Raw genomic sequence first — 20,147 nt, forward strand, 5'->3', positions numbered from 1 at the left:
TTTCCTCCCCTTCTCCCCAGAGACACACTTTTTTATTTTTCTGCCCAAAGAAGTGTGAGGGCTTGTTTTTTTGTAGTAAGAGTTGTACTTTTGGATGACACCATTCATTCTACCACACAGTGTACAAGAAAAAAGTTCCAAGTGTGGTGAAAAGAAAAAAAAACCCACCAAAAAACACGAAATGTTGACAGTTTCAGGGAAATGGTTTTTACGTACACTAAAAGGTAAAAATTACCTGGCAAGAGGCTCCTCATCAGTCCGAGAATATGGCAAACATGTCCAGCTTTATTATTTTAGTAGTTAAAAAAAATAAATTAAAAGTCCGTAAAGAAAAATTTGGGGGTTGTGTCACCATGTTCCAAGACCTCTAATATTTTTGTTTAATCAGTCGATAGAGCCGTGTGACTGCTTATATTTTTCAGGGCGAGGCGACGTTTTTATGGATATCATTTTCGGTTAGATATGACTATTTAAAATCGATTTTTGAAGCATTTTTGTCTACTTGGTGTAACGCAAAATAAAAATAAAATTGGGCATTCTGAAATGTTTCCATTCATGATGTTTACAGAGTAAAGGGAACCGGTCACCAGACCCCAAAAATAACTTTAGAAAAACATGACCGTTAGGTATGCTAATGACCTGTGAGGCTCAGATGGGAGGGCTTATTTTCTGCTCCTTTCCCCCCTCCTGCCGTTATTCGCCGTCCTCCTTTCTTGATTGATGTGATGACACCTCAGTCATCATCCTCCTTGCATTTTCAAATCTCGCGTCTGTGCAGTTATGTCGGCTCGTGCAGGCGCAATTCGCTCTGCCATATCGTGGGCAGAGCAGAAAACCTAGCTGCCCTCGCGCGCGCCGGTGAGCTAAATACGCAGGCGCGAAATTATGGTTCGCGCTGTACATGACCACACCAGCGTCATCCTCGTACCCAACCATAATCTCGCACCTTCGCATTTAGCTCACATTTTTGGGGTCTGGAAGGGGAGTCAGGACACAAGGTGCACCTTCATAGACTGCAGCCCAGGAGCTACAGAAGGTAATACTTTTGTTTTAATAGTGAAAAAAAACTGGTGACAGGTTCCCTTTAAGTTAATTATTTTTAGGTCTTGATAAATTGAACTTCTCTGAAAGCAGAGATTCCACATTTATGCATTTTTATCCCCTTCACAACCTGTAAAGTATATTTACGTCAGAGATTGTGTCCCTGCCTCTTTGATGCTGGCTCGCAAGCCGAACCTGCTTCTTTCCCTGCTGGTCTGATTCATCATGTGTCTCTAAATGCTAAGGGAGGATGAAAATCAGCTTAGTATACAAAAATTAAGCCATCACTTAGCCCCATATCCTAGAAAATAAACATTATTTGATCTCTGAAAATGGCAACAAAATCGAAAAAAAAAATTTTTTTTTTTTTTTAGAAACTTCAGAATTTTTTTTTTCCCCCACCACTTAAATTAGAAGAAAACTATACGTTTGTTATCTACATGCTCGTATTGACCTGGAAAATCACACTGCCCAGTCAGTTTTACATATAGCAAACACGGGAAATAAAAAAAAAATAAATAAAAAAAAATTGTGGAAGTGTACTTATTTAGCATTTTCATCACATTCGGAATTTTTTCCAGTGACAATATAAAATTAATGGTTTCTTTCAAAAGTACAACTAGCCACAAGCCTTCATGTGGCCATATTGACAAATAAAAAAACAAAACAAAAACAACTTATGGCTCTTGAAAGAAAGGGAGGAGAAAAACAACAAAACGGAAAATGTCAAGGTCACGAAGGAGTTAATGGTGGAAAGGGGTGGGGGAGTGATTTTAAATAAATAAAACAAAAAAGTTAATTTATTTTAAAAAAATTTTTTACTGTATTAGGGGACCATTACCGGCTATCATCTGATTGCATGTGCTACATATAATTGCAATCACCTTTGAAGCCTGGCCACAGGCAGTATTTAAAGGGGGCTCCATAATGACAAACACGAAGGTCTTGAACAGACACCTGGCTCTCACAGCAACCCATCGACAGCCCAAGATCACGTTACGAGCTCGCCGACTGGCGCATAGAATGGTATGTCCCAATGCCGATGTGGGGTAAATGCCGCTGTCAGAGACTGCCAGCGGCATTTAACAATTTACAGTCGTGGGCGTCATTTTGAGCATGGATGAGCCCGTTGCATACACCCGCTTCAGAGTAGCGCCATACATGTACAACACATATCATGAAGGTATTTAAAATTAAAATAATTTTCCTACATCATAGGGGGTTTGTGTCTTCTTACCTCTGGTTGGTAGGGGGCAGAGAATAGGTTTGTTTTCCCACGTTAGAGCAACCCTACACCCTGGGACAGAAAAGTTACTATACATTTATCATGGAGGGCACTAGATAACCCAGTCTGTTCAAATTAATATTCCAGCCCTCCTGCTTCCAAGACGGCTGCAATGCCCTGAGGAGCTAAGAAGTTAATCTGAACTACGCCTCCTTTTCTTTCTTGTAGTGGGAGATGAACCGGCACTGATGGCATTATCACCGTGTCCATCCCTGCTATGTCCTCCCTTCAGTCAAGCACTTAAGTTTGGACCTGCAGGGTGAACACAAAGCAGGGATGGACACTGCACCAATGCAATCGGCACTGGTCCATCCCACAGCTCAGGGAGCCTTGGGTCAGACTTACCACTGCATTGGCCATCTTTGAAGTAGGAAGACAGGTACACCGATCTAACGGAAGTGACCATAACTTGAAAAACCAAGCGAGAAAGATAAAACGTCTAGCTTTGCAAATGCAATATATGACTGCGATTTTGGCCAGAAGCGACTGATCAGGTGTCAAAAATAACCTATTAAAGAAAAAAAATGCTTCTGTTGACAGAGGTATTTCCACACGAGATGCCTATTTCCACTTACCTGAGCACTGAGAAGACTCGCGCCATCTTTCCAATTGCCCGTATTTTGTTCCTGATGATTTCTTTACGAGCTGCAGCTGTACCTACTTTCAATGGAATAAGAAGAATCTCAAGCTCAAGAATAGACATTGCACAGATTGCAACAAATCTTACACAGATTGCAACACACCACCACACGCTTTATAAAGTTTGTTTTTACAAACTTACAAATCGGTTTTGGTTAAATACACTGATAAAGCAAAAGAGAAAACAAACCAGAGTGGGGGGAAAAAAAAAAAAGAAAAAAAAAAGACTGTGGGCAGGGGTAGGTAGAGGGGTAAATTCTTGCTGATAAGAGCTCCAAGTCTATTGCAGATTTGTAAAGGTGAGCATGTGACATTCAGATAAGGTGTAAAACACTGAATGATACCAGAGAAGCATAGAAATGTATGTGGAGAGGATTACATGGAACATACAACTATGGGCTCGTGTGTTTAGGAGAAAAGCTATGTAAATTCTTTGACATCTTTCTATTCCACTCACCCATTCTGAGAACTAAAAGCACAAAAGTGTAGGTGAACCCCATTCTTATATATGGAATTCATATCAAATAGAAGAAAAATTAATAAGCTTTAATAAAACTTGCTAAGCTTTCATTCATACAAACATGCTGAAGCTCATGGATGTCACAAGTCAAGCCGCCAAGAAAATATTATATTATATGTCTGAAGGGTTATTTTTAGGCCATACAGTCGTGGACAAAAATTGAGGCTGTCACATATTTTGGATTTCACAAAGTTTGCTGCTTCTCTTTTTACAGAAGCAACTTATATTAGGTCTACGCTGTTAGGAAGAATGATCATACTTCTTATAAAAAAAATGTTTGTTTAAAAGAACTGAAGTCCTCAGTGGCTGATACCTTTTAATGGCTAACTGAAAAGATGGTAATAATAGCAAGCTTTCCAGACTACTCAGATCTCTTGAAGAGTCACATATTTATACACAACAGGACATAGAATAGTGCAGTTTGTTCTTTTTACTGCACTATTCTATGTCCTGTTGTGTATAAATATGTGACTCTTCAGATTTTGTGTTATACTGAGCCTGATGAAGAGACCTGCGTAGTCTGGAAAGCTGCTATTATTACCATCTTTTCAGTTAGCCATTACAAAGGTATCAACCACTGAGGACTTTAGTTCTTTTAAACAAACTTTTTTTTTATCTCTACTGGCTAACACGGTACAAAGATATATTTTACTTATATCATACTTCTTATAAAACACTGCAAGTCATTGCTTGTAATGAAAATTAACTTAATACCCACAACCCCATTTCTACTGATTTTCTGTCACAAAAATGATGTGACATCACTCAGTAATCTCATTAGCTCAGCAGAAAGTGTAAGGCTATGTGCGCACGTTGCGTAAATACATGCAGTTACGCTGCGCTTTGTAACGCAGCGTAACTGCATGCGTCTTGCGTCCCCTGCACAGTCTATGGAGATTGTGCAGGGGACGTGCGCACGTGGCGTTTTAGAGCGCAGCGCTTCGGCTTCTGCCGAAGCGCTGCGTTCTAAGAAGTGACATGTCACTTCTTCCGTGCGCTTTGCCGGCAGCTCCTGCTCTGTCTATGGGAGGGGCTGCAGGCAGAGCGCATGGAATCGGCTTTTTTTTTTTTTCACTACAGACATTTCTGCAGCGATTTAAAGCGCACATGTGCTCTTCAGATCGCTGCAGAAATTTCTGCAGTGACTGTGCGCAACGTGCGCACATAGCCTTACTGTCCAGCCACAAATAACGAGATTGTTATCGAGATCGTTACTACGTCACAGTTTCCGTGTCGTTGTTATATCGTTGGTGAGATGTCACACAGACATTTTCCCAACGACTTTAGTAACAATGCAGCGACCTGTATAACGATCTCGTAGGTCGTTGGGACCCTGTCACACAGCGGCTATGTAACGATTCCGACCTCGAATAGGGGCGTGGTGTTTGATGCTGTAAGCCACGTAGGTGTGCATATGAGTCGCCTTTTTCACACCCCTCCGCTCCGATTGGTGGCCAATACTGCGTTCTGATTAGGCGGCCGGCCTAGAAAGCAACTTTGTATCGCTTCCTCCTGTGTCCCTTTTTGAGCCTTGCTTTAAGGATCGGACCTGCGACTCCACCCGGATTCATTCGTTCTTTGTTCCCGGTTGCTTGCTTTTCGGATCGAAGCTGCATCTGCACCCGGATTCATCCCTCCTTTGTTCTATCCTCAAAGCAAGGCTCAAAAAGGAACAAAGCATGAAGCGATACCCAATAAGAACGCAGTACTGTTCTCAGCGCCATCCAATCAGTGCAGAGGGGGCGCGGAAAAGGTGACGCAACTACACGCCTAAGTGTCACACTTTAAGTTCTCATCAAAGTCGTTATCGAGATTGTTGGTAGGTGTCAAACATAGATCCATCCTGCCCAGCAGGACTCCAACGAGCAAAAAATGGCCCAGGACATTCAGCAACGACCAACGATCTCACAGCAGGGGGCGGATCGTTGGTAGATGTCAAACATAACGAGATCACTGGTGACATCGTTGTTTCATCACAGAAACTGTGACATAGCAGCGATGTCGTTAGCGATCTCGTTATGTGTGAAGTGGCCTTTTTCCAGGACAGGGCAGCTGATATCATTTAATCAAAAGTGCTAAGTTGCTTTAAAAAGGGAACTGGTGCTTGACATCAGTCTTCTTCTGTTAAAGGGATTTCCCATTTCCAAGATCCTATCCCAATATGTAGTAAGTGTAATAATAATTAGTGACGAGCGGGCACTACCATGCTCGGGTGCCTGGTACTCGTTCAGAGCAGTTGGATGCTGGCAACTAAAGCACCAGTGTATAATGGAAGTCAATGGAGGGACTCAGACATTTTTTCCGAAGACTTCCTGGAAAAATACTCCAGTCTCCCATTGACTTCCATAACTTGGGTGCTCAAGTCGTGCTCATCCGAGCATCAAACTGCTCTTAACTAGTACCTGACACCTGAGCATGGTAGTGCCCGCTCATCACTGATATTAGCAAATACCTCCAATTAGCAATGTAGTAGTTCTCCTGATAACTATGTCACTTGCCTTACGTGGAGGGCTTTACAGTAACCTAATTATCCATGGTTACGACCACAAACAACTACTTGTCACTATATGAGCTGTTGTAACCATGGATACCTAAACTGCAATGCCCTACACATGAGGTAAGTGACCTAGCTAATCAGGAGAACTATACTACATTTTTAAATCGGAGGATTTGCTAATATTATTACACCTACTACATATTGGGATAGGATCTTTGAAATGGGAATAACCCTTTAACCATGATTACCTCCAAATAAATATATGCAGTTATCAATGTTTTGCATCACAAGGGCTTCCCAGGAGAAAAAAAAAATGAAACACATTGTTGCATGTAAGGAATTGCCTTGAAATCAACCATTTATCAAATCATGAGAGGGTCAATTGGGAGGAAGGCTTCACGGCATTTAAGAAAGTCCAGCATGTACCAGGACCATCTTTGAACCCCTTCAGCCCCCGGGCACTTTCCGTTTTTGCGTTTTTGTTTTTTGCTCCCCTTCTTCCGAAAGGCGTAACTTTTTTATTTTTCCATTAATCTTGCCATATGAGGGCTTGTTTCTTGCGGGACGAGTTGTACTTTTAAATGAAACCATAAGTTTTACCATATAGTGTACTGGAAAACGGCAAAAAAATTCCAAGTGCGGAAAAATTGCAAAAAAAGTGTGATCGTACAATAGTTTTTGGGATATTTTATTCACTGTGTTCACTATATGGTAAAACTGAGGTATCTATGTGATGCCTCAGGTCGGTGCGAGTTTGTAGACACCAAACATGTATAGGTTTACTTGTATCTAAGGGGTTAAAAAAAATTCACAAGCTTGTCCAAAAAACGTGGCGCACGTTTTGCGCCATTTTCCAAAACTCGTAGCGTTCTTATTTTTCAGGATCTGAGGCTCAGTGATGGCTTATTTTTTGCGTCTCGACCTGACGTTTTTAACTGTACAATTTTTGCACAGATGCTACGTTTTGATCGCCTCATATTGCATTTTGCGCAAAATTTGCGGCGACCAAAAAAACGTAATTTTGGCATTTGGAATTTTTTTGCCGCTACGCCGTTTACTGATCAGATTCATTGATTTTATATTTTGATAGATCGGGCATTTCTGAACGCGGCGATACCAAATATGTGTGTATTTTTTTAACCCTTTAATTTTCAATGGGGTGAAAGGGGGATGATTTGAACTTTTAGGTTTTTTTTAATTTAAAACTTTTTTTTTTTTTTACTTTTTTTTATTTTACTAGTCCCCCTAGGGGGCTATAGTGATCAGCAATCCGATCGCTTTGCACTATCTGCAGATCTCAGCTACAGAGCTGAGAACTGCAGATTTGCTGCTTCACTTTCAATGCCGGCTGTATTCCGGCATTGAGAGGAAGTGAGTCATGTTAGCTACAGGCGTCATCACATGACCCTGTGCTACCATGGCAACCGCCGAAAGTCACGTGATCATGTCACGTGACTTCCGGTGGGGGTGGGGTAAGTGACTGTCATGGCGGTGCCCATATACATATCGCTGCCAAGATTTTGGCAGCGAAATGTAAGGGGTTAATGGCCGCGGGTGGAAGCGATTCCACCTGCAGCTAGCAGGCACACATGTCAGCTGTTGATAACAGCTGATATGTGCGTGGATCACCGCCGCCTGCCGGCGGCAGGGCTTACCGGCACACGATGCATGACGTACCCAGTACGTCATGGGTCGTTAAGGGGTTAAAAGGGTATATCCAGCACTTTATACAAGAAAAAAAAACCAAAAAACCTGTACAAGCACTAACAGGTGTCTAGTTTCCACTTACCTGCCTGTTATGTCAGGTGCCATTCTTTGAGACACAGAGCAGTCACAGACGTTGCGTCAACAGAGCGATGACTTCTCATCCGCTCTGCTGTTTAGACAGGGTGGGACGGCTGGTTCACCCAGTAAGGCAGCGGAGAGCCGGCTGCTCAGCCCCATCCACAGAGCAGCGCGGGAAAAGAAGCCTCCGCACTGTTGACAAAGTCTAGTCTAGTTTAGAGGATTCAACTATGGGATAAGTTAAACAACAGTGCAGAGCTTGCTCAGGAATGGCAGCAGACAGTTGTCAGTGCATCTGCACCCACAATGAGGAAAAAGCATTTGGAGGAAGGCCTTGTGCCCAATAGGGCAGCAAAAATGACATTTCTCTCCAAGACAGACATCAAGGACCGACTGTACGAGACATCTGGAAGAATAATTGTCTAGAGAAGAAAGATTAATGCCAACACAAATCCTGTGTCATGCCAATAGAAAAGACCATGTGTGGGGTGACCATTCATTCAATAGAGTGGGCTCACTCACAATTTTGCTTTAGAACACTGGCATGAATAAAGAATCATATAAACATCCTCAAGAGCAATCTCATAATGATATAGCAGCAATTTGGAGAGGACAATGCTTTTTCCCCGCATTATGGGCTATCTTGTCACAAGGCAAAAGTGATAACCAAGTAGGTCAGTGAATAAAACATTGAAGTTTTGGGTCCATGGAAACTCACGATCGCAATCCCTTTCAGAACCGGTGACAATACTCAAAAGTGGGAGGACAAACAAAAAGCGCAGAAATTGTGATAAACTCCAAGTACAGATTAGGCAAGAATGTGTTGTCCTCAGTCAGGACTTGGCCCAGAAACGAATATTCAGCTTGCCAAGGCGAGCGAAAGAAGTCTTGAAAATTAATGGCCAACATTGTAAATATGGAGTCTTTGCATAAGGCCTAAGGCACACGGCATGAAAATCGGTGCGAGTGGAATGCAATGTTTTATAGCATTCCACTCGGACCAATATTAGCCTATGTCCCAGCACCCATGAGCGATTATTTTCTCAGCCCTAATCGGACCGAGAAAACAGTCACAGCATGCTGTGATTGTAATGCGAGTGTTGTTTCTCACGCACCCATTCAAGTCTATGGGGCGAGAGAAAAATCGCACTGCACTCGCAGTACACGGCCGGTGTAATGCAAGTGCAGGGCGAGAATGGCAATAGCCGGCTACGGAGGAGAGAAGGAGAGAAATCCCTCCCCTCCGCAGAGCCGCCCGTCCCCCACAGCTGAGGTGCGATTGCATGATCGGACCTCAGTCACAGTGACACTCGCATGACACTGGGCTCCTGCTATGCTGCCAGCGTGAGGTCAGTGTCATGCGAGGGGATCGCAGTAGATCCCCGTGTGGCACCGGCCTAAACTCAATATATTGCTAATAAAGGTGTAAAAACTCATGATTATCGTATTTCTGTAACAATAAAAACCATCTGACTAAAAGATTTAAAACCAACAAGCAGCAAACTGTGAAAACAAAAATTTCTATCAATCTTTTGGCCACGACTGTATATACGGTAGTCTTTTCCCGTTCTGTTCAAACAGCATGCTCCATCAGATTCCATATTTATCTTTTTTGGGTGTAAAAGCATTGCTTCTACGGAAGAATAATTCTGTAAATACAGCACTGTATAGAGCCTGACCAGCAGCAGAGAGGCTGCTCGGCTCTAGATTCCAGCATGGTAAATAATCGCCTGCTAGGCCTACACTGCCGTAAAAGCAACATATGGCACAAAAATACCAGATTACAACACATTGGCTAACTGCAATATTCTGATTTGAGAAAAATGCATAGAATACGAAAAAAAAAAAATAAATAAATAAAATCTTCCCTACTGTGCTCAACAAAACCAAATTTGCCCAGGCCCACCATCAGGCATAATAGCCAACTTCCTATACCGGTTGAGTACTAGTTGTATAGGGATACTGTGCCACTAGCACCACTCTGCCACATCCCCATGTTCTGTATTCTACAAGGAAAAATAAAATCCCCACTAGCCCAATTTTTAACATTTACAGATTGAAACTGTGCAGGGAGAGAAACTAGATTAACTGATAAACAGACATTCACTAGCGCAGGCACAGAACAAAGACTTGGGCAATATGGAGACAAGTCACACAACAGCATTTCAGTCTACCACAAATAAAACAGAATATTGAAGACATTTGTGACTGTCACAGTTGTAGTAGGTCACAACGAGAAACCCCAAAAAATCTATAGATGTGGTGTCACAATGTGACACCACAATTTCAATGCAGCACGTGCACTAGCCTAAATTTTCAGGCCTAGGTCTCCCAAATATTACATGAACTTAAAAGTTATTTCTCTTCTATTCTCCTATCCAGTTTTTGTGCAATTATTTGTGTTTTAATTTGATCCATCAAAGGGGCTTGTTCTGGCACACTCATACATTGTCCAGGCTCTGTAGGGTCACAATCACGGGGCAAGGAGAAGAGTAACACCCACTTGTCAATGTGTTCAAACATTTCCAAAGGAATAACAGAGGAATTGACCAAATTGTAATTCAGAATTATTATTATTATATTATGATGAATACAAGCAGTTACTTAGACGAGTCAGGAGAGACGCCTGCTCCTCTTCAAGACAATGTCACTTATAGTGCGATTTTACTTATTTTTAAAAGGTTTTCATTATTTTCTAAAATATAAATAACAAAATTAAAAAAAATAAAAATACCCCATTTTATATATTCTAAATTACTCAGAATGCATAATATTATATCAAATAAAAAAAAAATATACATATAAAAAAAGTCATGCCTACTTTTATTTTTCAAATCATTACGGATGTGGGGAAATCGTAGCTAATGACTATTTGCTAAGTATTCCTTCAATGCAATGAAAGACTTAAAAAGGTCAAATATGGAAAGAAAAAAAAAAAAAAAAGTCTATAAAGGAGTATTCCATACAGTTTGTGCAGACTCTGTATAGCACATTATGGCCACATGGGCACCAATTTAAGCACTTCGTTATAGTACTGGTTTTAGGCCGTATTAAAAAAAAAAAAATAAAAACTCCATTACTAACTGCAATTGAAGAAATGCCTAGGTCTCAAGTTATCAAAAACCAGAGGAAAGAGGAAAACACCTAATTAAGGAAAAAAAAAATAAAAAAAGATTCAGGAAAAAGAAATATTGGCACAATTGGGTAGAACTGTGTACATTGAGTGTCAGCACAAAACATTCAAACAAAGCACAGCTGGTCGAAGCAGTGAGGGCATACCCAAAGAGGAGCACAACGTCACACGCGCCCAGGAATCACCCGTTACAGCGGATCCAGCAGAAATCAGTTGACAAAAGTAGTGGAGACAGAACTTCAGACCACTTTTAGATAACTGATCTCATCTGGATCAGTTTCTTTAAACATTGGAGTCTATGGAAACCGGATCCGTTAACAGATTGCTATTTATCTTCCATTTGAAACTGATCCCGTAATGAACCTTTGCAAAATGAGAGAACGGCTGGCCAATTAACGGATCCGTTTTCCAAAGACTTTAATGTTTAATGATGAAATCATTTATTTAAAAGGGAATCTGTAAAGTCCAATATGCACCCAAAACCACGAGCAGTTCTGGGTGTATATTCCCAATCCCTGCCTAACTAGCCCAGCATCTAGTAGCATAAATAAAGAGATCTTAGATAAAGTATTTCTAAAGATCCTTTATGATATGCTAATGAGCGCCGGGACTAGTCCCAATGGCGTTAGTTGCCCCGACTAGTCTGCCCTCTTAGCATCTTAGCAAACCCAGAGGGGCATACTATCATGCTATTCAATGCCCAGCGTCATCTGCATAGAAGCGCGTACCTGTGTCCATTGTAACACAGAAAAAGAAGTGCACATATAAGGCACCAGAACAACCCTCAATAATTATTTTTCTGTGTTACTATATACTTTCCCACATACCCTGTTTATAGTGGAGAGGTGCTAGGCCCCTTTGTTAGTTGTGTCCATTGTCACAGCCTCAGACACCGGGTTTAGGGTCGGTGTGCATGATCAGAAGTCCCCGGCACCTCGGGTCATGTGCACTAGACCTCTCTAAAGCCGAATGCGTAGACCCGGCTTCATGACCGGAAATGTTGGGACTTCTGATCCTATGCACAGAGCCTAAAGCCAGCGTCTGAGGCGGTGACAACAGACACAGGTACGCATTACTATGCTGATGATGCTGGTCATTGAATAGCATGTTAGCACTCCCCTGAGGGCATGCTAAGAGGGCAGACTAGTCAGGTGAAGTAACCCCCTTGAGAATAGTCCCTGCGCTCATTAGCATATCATAAAGGATCTTTAGAAATATTTTTTCTAAAGATCTCTATTTATGGTTGTAAATGCTGGGACGGTTAGGCAGGGATTAGCAATATACACTCAGAACTGCTCGTGGTTCTGGGTGCATATTGCTCCTGACAGGTTCCCTTTACAAAGCAGATAAAAAAAATAAATAAATAAAATTGTGTCTACTACTGCAACCATTCTAACAGATGATTACTGGACATGCGAACAGAACCTATTCTCTGCCCTCCACTTCCTTGATTGCCTGCACTGGTATTTTAAGAATAAAAGGTTGATGGAGGATGGATGAAAACTAGTGGGAAGGAGCACGGAACCGTTCACCATATACGTCTGTGCTTGGTTTGAACAGTCATTTTGTGCGGACAGATTTTCTTAACATACCACATAATTACAATTACATTACTCATCTTCAACTAAAATATTGCCAACGCATCAAATCTCCCTCCCCAGAATCTCGCAAACAATCTAAATATAGTAATAGTATTGATTGAAAAAACACATTACATGCAGAAAGGTAAAAAAGGAAAATTAATGGCAAATACTAGAAATTTGAAGCAGAAACACACACAATGAAAGTGTCCCCCCGTCATGCAGGGCCAACAATATGGAATGTTAGATGCGGACAAAGAGGATGGACTCTACGAATAGAGGGAATGGAAAGAAACATAGAAGAGAAAATGCCATGCACAGAAAGACAGATGTCTAGGAATATGACTTCTGACGATGCAAAATTATATTAAATGCTCGTGGTAAAAAGGTCTGAGCCAGAAAGTAAAAAAAAAAAAATAAATAAATATAAACATCTAAGGAAGGAAAAGCAAAAAATAAAAAATGCTACACTTAACTGACAGGTAACATTGTATAAATGTATCGTGTAGCAACTTCAAAAAAACTGGGAAGTCATATTTCAAAACAATGGTGCTCTGTCTGGTCTGTACCTTTTCTATTGCCATATATGAGTCGTTCTTCAGATGGAGAGTCCAGAAAAAAAGGAAGTGAACGATGGAGAAATAGGTGAGTGAGACAAATAAAAAAAAATAAAAAAAGATATTTTACTCGGCAGCAGCAAGAATGAGAGTGGGCTGGCAAAAAAGAAAAAAAAAAAAAAAAGAGAAAAGCTGCACCTCTGGGACTCTTGATAATGGTGGCAATACATATGTAGATATAGAGTTTGATGCTGGGCACCAGTAGTTTACAGGTTAACCCCTTAATGGTCACAGAGCCATCAACGTGCTGTTACATGTGTTGCAGTTGAGATAAGTGGAAAATACCTTAATAGAGTACAAATGTCTAGACACTAAGGTTAAGAATTTAATCATGCCATCAGCAGCTCCAGATTTCGGATCACGGGATAATATTTACCAAAAAAAACAAACAAAAACCCCACCCAATGTTTTTCTATAAAGTGTATCTGACAGCCTGCGTCACTTGCCTGCCACTGTAATATGGAAAAGTAGAAGATAAACTGGGTAAAAATATACAGAGGGGCATGGGAAATGAAAAGGTTCATGTACAAGAGCGAAACGGTGACTATTCTAGCAATGCAAATACTTATTGAATAGATAACAGTACAATGATCACAGAGCAGAGAAATAAATGTGATGGCACAAAAGAATGGAATAAGCAGAATACGTCAGCACAGCAAGTCAAGCAGGCATTGTGGTTACAATATTACACCAATAAAGTGTGAATGTATTACATGGACAGAGAAGGTGCAGCGGAGATAGGTGCTTCAGTGCAAAAAGAAAAGGATTCCAGTGAAAGAATCAGTACTCATCAGAATCACTGCGAGCTCAGGCTACACCTCACAGACAGTCATGAGGTTACCCAGGGCACATAGGCTTATACTGTGATCCGAAGTTTAGGCAGATGTTAAGCTCGTTACATTAGCTGATAAACAGGAATAGTCTAAATGGTCGCATCCATCGCTCATAAGAAATAAAGACCCAAATACTAAATTCAAAAGAAAACTTTACAATAACTTTTTTTTTTTACTTTTAAATGATACAATTGTGTAACTGAGAATAAAAAAGAAAAAGAAAAAAAAAAATGGGGAAAAAAAGTTATCCAAAAAGACAGACATGACAAATCAGATTTTATAACTCTATGGACTTCACTTAAATATAAAGACAAAAATACAGTATTCCTCATTAACAGTGGAGAAAACATACATTTATTATGTCACTTATGAAGCGACGGTATATAGGGAAGCGGTCGTATTGAACTGATCTACGGTGAAACCACTTCTAGCTGAGCAGACTGACCGCTTTATGGGAGAAGATTAAACAGATCTTGAGTTTTAGTCACTTACAATTCTACAATTCTGCATTTTGTTTGAGTGGGAGTCCGGTGGGAGGGTCTACATTGTGACTGACACCTCTCTCTGAATGCATTGTCATATAGGGAAGACCATCAGTCACTGTATAGGACCACCCACTGCACTTTAAGCATACAAGGAGCAGGGTCTCGATGTATAAAATACTGAATCTTTTCCCACAAAACTGTATATAATCCTGCTTAGCTCCCCTTACTCTAACCACTAAAAAGTGTATTTTATTCAGATTTTTGTTGATATACCAACACTAAGTGTTTGTGGAATGTAAAGGAAATGGTTTTCTAAATATTTCAAAAATATAAAATCTGAAAAAACTGATTTTCAGCCCCCAAGTCAATCCTCTGTAGGACCACCTTTCCCTGCAATTACTGCTGTATAGCGGGCTTTACACGCTACGATATCGTTAATGAATTTTCGTCGGGGTCACGGTGTTTGTCACGCACATCCGGCGTCATTAACGATATGACAGTGTGTGACACTTATGTGCGACCTAAAACGATCACAAAAGCGGCAAAAATAGTTTGCCGCGGAGAGGTCGTCCTAAAACAAAAAATCATTTTCTTCAAATTAGCGATGTTGTTCGTCGTTCCTGAGGCAGCACACATCGCTGTGTGTGACACCGCAGGAGCGACAAACATCTCCTTACCTGCCTCCATCGGCAATGCGGAAGGAAGGAGGTGGGCAGGATGTTTATGTCCCGCTCATCTCCGCCCCTCCGCTTCTATTGGACGCCTGCCGTGTGACGTCGCTGTGACGCCGCACGACCCGCCCCCCCTTAGAAAGGAGGCGTATCGCCGGCCAGAGTGACGTCGCAGGACAGGTAAGTCCATGTGACGGGGGTAAGCGACGGGCAGTGATTTGCCCGTGTCGCACAACCGATGGGGGCGGGTACGATCGCTTGCGATCTCGCTAGCGAGATTGCAGCGTGTAAAGCCCACTTAAGTCTTTTGGAGAATGCTTCTAGCAGATTTACACATCTAGAGGATGAAATTTTTGCCACCTTTTTTGCAAAACAGCTCTAGATCTGTGAGATTGGCTGGAGACCTCTTTGAGCAGCAATTTTCAAGACTTGTCACAGATTCTTAAAGGGATTTCGGACTGGACTGAGACATTGGCACACGACTACGCTTTTATCTTATCCTGCTGGTAGTATGTTTAGGGTTGTTGTCCTCCTTGAAGGTGAACCTACGCACCAGTCAAGTCTTTTGCAGCCTCTAACAGGTTTTCATCCATGATTGCATTTAATTCAGCCCCATCAATCTTCCTATCAACTCTGACCAGCTTCCCCGACTCTGCTGAAGAAAAGCATTCTACAGCATGATGCTACTACCACGTCTGACGGTGGGGATGGTGTTTTCAGGGCAATGTGCAGTGCTAGTTTTCTACCACACACAGAATTTTGCATTTAGCCAAAAAAGATCTACTTTGGTCTCATCTGACCAGAACACTTTCTTCCACATGCTAGCTGTGTCCACTACATGACTTTTTGCAAAGCGCAAATAAGATTTCTTATGGCTTGTGTTAACAAATGCTTTCTTCTTGTCACACTTTCATAAAGGCAACATTTCTGAAGTATCTGACTGAAGCCACATTCACACAATGAGTATTTGGTCAGAAGTTTACTTCAATATTTGTAAGCCAAAATCTGGAGTGGAACAATCAGAGGAAAAAGTGTAATAGAAACCTGGGCAGCACTTCTACAGTTTTCACCCACTCCTGATTTTGGCTTACAAATACTAGATGCAAAATACTGACCAGGTACTGAAATTGTGAACGTGACCCAATAGTAGTCCTGTGGACAGACTCTCCCCCTGAGCTGTGGATCTCTGCAGCTTCATCAGCGTGAGCATGGGTCTACTGTCTGCCTCTCTAGTTAGTGCTCTCCTTGTTTGAGATGTTAGCTTAGGTGGACGGCCATGTCTTGGTAGGTTTACAGTTGTGCTATACTCTTTCTATTTTTAGATGATAGATTTAACAGTGCCCGTAAGATGTTGAAATCTTGGGCTATTTACAGTATTATAACCTAATCCTGCTTATCTCTTCTCCAGAACTCTATCCCTGACCTGTCTGATATGTTCCTTGCTTTTCATGCTGCTGTTTGATATGTTCTGGAGGCAATTGGTCACTCATGATTTTATTTAGGGGTATTCGGTAACAGGAGGCTAAACACAAATGCACATAATTTTCAGATTTAGATTTTAACAATATTGAGAAAACCATGGAACATTTCCTTTACACTTCACAAGTACCGTATTTTTCGGACCATAAGACGCACTTTTTTCCCCCCAAATATTGGGGGAAAGTGGGGGGTGCGTCTTATGGTCTGACTATAAGGCTGCGGGGAATGAGGGTCATCGGCGGCACGAGCAGGCTGTAACAGCCTGCCGTGACCACGTGGGCCCGCTCATTACATATGCACGCCCATCCTCCCGCCCATCATCTCTCAGCGAAACCGGCGCTGACAGGTGGGCGGGGTGATGGGCGGGGTGGGGGGGTGCGTGCATAATTAGCAGCCGGCCGTGATCACCCCTGGCAACTACAGCCTGGAGTGATCATGTGCGGCTGTATTCACTGCCCCCCGTGCATCATTATCAGCGCGGGGTGCAGTGAATCAGTGTACTCACCCGTCACCGTGTGTGGAGCCGCCCCCCTGCAGCATCGCGTCTTCCTGTCTGTGCCGGCGGTCAGCTGATCTGGACACTAGCGGCGCGCACCGCGATGACGTCATCGCTGTGCGCGCCGCTAGTATCCACCAGAATCGATCAGCTTACCGCCGGCACAGACAGGAAGACGCGATGCTGCAGACACCGGTGACGGCTCCACACAGCGGCGCTGCAGCTGAGACAGAGATTGGTGCTTCAGGGAGTGAGGAAGGGTAAGTATAAACGTTTATTTTTTTTTTTCCTGTGCCACAGGATACACGCCATTTACCAGGATGGGGGCATTTCATGAGCAGGATGGATGGGGGCATTTCATGAGCAGGATGGATGGGGGCATTTCATGAGCAGGATGGATGGGGGCATTTCATGAGCAAGATGGATGGGGGCATTTCATGAGCAAGATGGATGGGGGCATTTCATGAGCAGGATGGATGGGGGCATTTCATGAGCAGGATGGATGGGGGCATTTCATGAGCAGGATGGATGGGGGCATATCTTGAGCATGATGGATGGGGGCATATCATGAGCAGGATGGATGGGGGCATATCATGAGCAGGATGGATGGGGGCATATCATGAGCAGGATGGATGGGGGCATATCATGAGCAGGATGGATGGGGGCATATCATGAGCAGGATGGATGGGGGCATATCATGAGCAGGATGGATGGGGGCATATCATGAGCAGGATGGATGGGGGTATATCATGAGCAGGATGGATGGGGGTATATCATGAGCAGGATGGATGGGGGTATATCATGAGCAGGATGGATGGGGGTATATCATGAGCAGGATGGATGGGGGTATATCATGAGCAGGATGGATGGGGGGTATATCATGAGCAGGATGGATGGGGGGTATATCATGAGCAGGATGGATGGGGGGTATATTATTAGCAGGATGGGGGGGTATATGAGCAGGATCATATACAAGGCAGGAGGATCCTCATCAGAATGGGGTACCTTAGTAGAGAATTTGGGGACATTACCCCCATAACAGTGTCAGCAGCAGATCCTCGCCCCATAACAGTGTGTCAAGACCATATTTTTTGGTTAAAATTTTATTTTCCTATTTTCCTGCTCTAAAACCAGGGTGCATCTTATGGTCAGGTGTGTCTTATAGTCCGAAAAATACGGTACTTGCTATTTTGTGTTCTATCACATAAAATCCAAATAAGATACATTAAAGTTTGTGGGTGTAATGTGAAAAAGTGAAAGTTCCCAGGGACGGAATACATTTTCATGGTTCTATATATTCAACATAAAAGGTTCCCTTTAAAGGGGAAGAAACAACTCCACTATTGAAGTTTCTGGCGCTGTCGTGCATATGAATCCATGCGTCAGTGGTAAACAAATACAATTTGATTTTAGAAACCACATAAATCACTCCTGAAGACCATTTTATTGTTTGGGGGTTTTTTATCTGCAGTGATGCAAAAAGGAACTAGAATGGGAATCAATAAAAATAATAAAGAACACCAATTTTTAGTTGTACTGGCTGAGAGGCACTTGACAAAATAAGCAACATGGCACTTCCAGTTTGTTGCCATTATTTCCTACATACATCCAAGAGGAAACTCAAAAGCTTCATCTCGGCAGAACAGCCAGAAGCGACAATAGCAGAAGACCTTTTAGTTGACGAAACTTGTACATCCGATGCAATGGTGCAATGGTATAAAAGCATGTTTTGTACTGATTGGATTCTCATTTTATCTACATTACAAAAGGAAATCATCAGTGATAGACCTAGCTTTTAACATTTGGGTTCATTGTTCACCACTAGAACTTCTTGAAATTATTTTCTGCTTCTAACAAGACAAAGTGTAACCGTCGCTTTAATTTTTATTTCATGAATCAATAGTATACACAAAAATAAGCAACTTTGTAATATTTCTTATCAGACTAATTTTCTTCTTTCTCTGCCAGAACTGATCAGTCATTATTAAACTTCATTTAGAGGTAAAATCTGTGTTCAGTGAAGACTTTCTCATTACTGAGATAGGAGATTGAGCTATTACTGATGAGATTCGACGACGGAACGAGGGAGGAGCTTATGACAGATTGAGGCGCTAGAGGCAGGGGGGAGCTAAAGTCAGCAGGAGGTGCTAGAAACAGGATAAAACATAGTGGGAGGAGCTAGAGGCAGAGGGAGGCTCTAGAGGCCGAGCTCCGCCCCTCCCTCTTCTATCTACATAGAATCTCATCAGTAACAGCTGCCATTTAGCTCAGTAATGGGAAAGTCTTAACTGAATGTAGCATTTACCTCTGGATTGAGAATTTTGATAATGACTGATCACTTCTGGCAGAGAAAGAAGCAGATTTGTCTGATAAGATATATGAAAAAGTTGCTTATTAACATGTGTACTATGGATAAAATAAAAATTAAAACCACAATTACACTTTAAATAATGTTTCAAGTAACAATACAAAGTAGACGGCAAAACAAATGAAAGGTCATTTTGTCATAAAGAAGATTACACATGGGGAGTGGCAAGAGCTGGGAAATTTATATATCTGCCCATAGTAATTAGCAGTCTGGAGGATTTTTTCCATGTCCTTGATGTTAACAGTTTTGTAGAAATCATGTGGCTAACATAGGGGTTAATTTCATATTACAATTCCTCACTGAAGAGCTGAGGCTGTCACATCTATATATACTTGTGCAGACAGAGCAGACGGGAGAGGCTCCTGCTGCAGTCAGCTGTCTTTCAGTCAGACAAGCCAGTCAAATCACTGTGCAGTGCATCAGTACAGAATCAGCTGTCAGTCAAAGTGTCAAGGCATGCCTACAGCCGCCTTCCCTTTACAACATAGTTTTTCTAGTGGTGTTCATTACATGTGAATGTCAATAAGGAAAAGTAGTAGCTTCATATCTGCGAGTGGCACGCTTGCATGACTGAAAGCTGGCAGTTACAAGGAAGAATAAAGTTATTTTTCTCCCGCGTGTCCACCAGCATCTTTTTGATGTTATTAACCAACAGATAAACCCTCTCATATATGAAACTAGACAGGCTCCCTTTAATTCCAATCTCAGCCAATAAGAA

At 42.0% G+C, this 20,147-nt stretch overlaps 1 protein-coding gene across 8 annotated transcripts in view; it reads right to left on the reverse strand.

The window, feature by feature from the left end:
* Window positions 1-20,147, reverse strand: part of PPP3CB (protein phosphatase 3 catalytic subunit beta) — a 115,531-nt gene that overhangs the window by 26,218 nt on the left and 69,166 nt on the right. For 3 of the 8 annotated variants that reach the window (XM_075348824.1, XM_075348819.1, XM_075348823.1), the window contains exons 11-12: window positions 13,050-13,076; window positions 2,902-2,986 (exon numbers count right to left, since the gene is read on the reverse strand). In XM_075348824.1, the coding sequence (XP_075204939.1) occupies window positions 2,902-2,986; window positions 13,050-13,076 (112 nt within the window). The remainder of the gene's footprint in view (window positions 1-2,901; window positions 2,987-13,049; window positions 13,077-20,147) is intronic. The other 5 variants (XM_075348822.1, XM_075348826.1, XM_075348821.1 and 2 more) reach the window with 3 other exon arrangements.

This window comes from Anomaloglossus baeobatrachus, chromosome 5 (assembly GCF_048569485.1).
Source record: "Anomaloglossus baeobatrachus isolate aAnoBae1 chromosome 5, aAnoBae1.hap1, whole genome shotgun sequence".
In the NCBI taxonomy this organism is placed as follows: Eukaryota; Metazoa; Chordata; class Amphibia; order Anura; family Aromobatidae; genus Anomaloglossus; species Anomaloglossus baeobatrachus.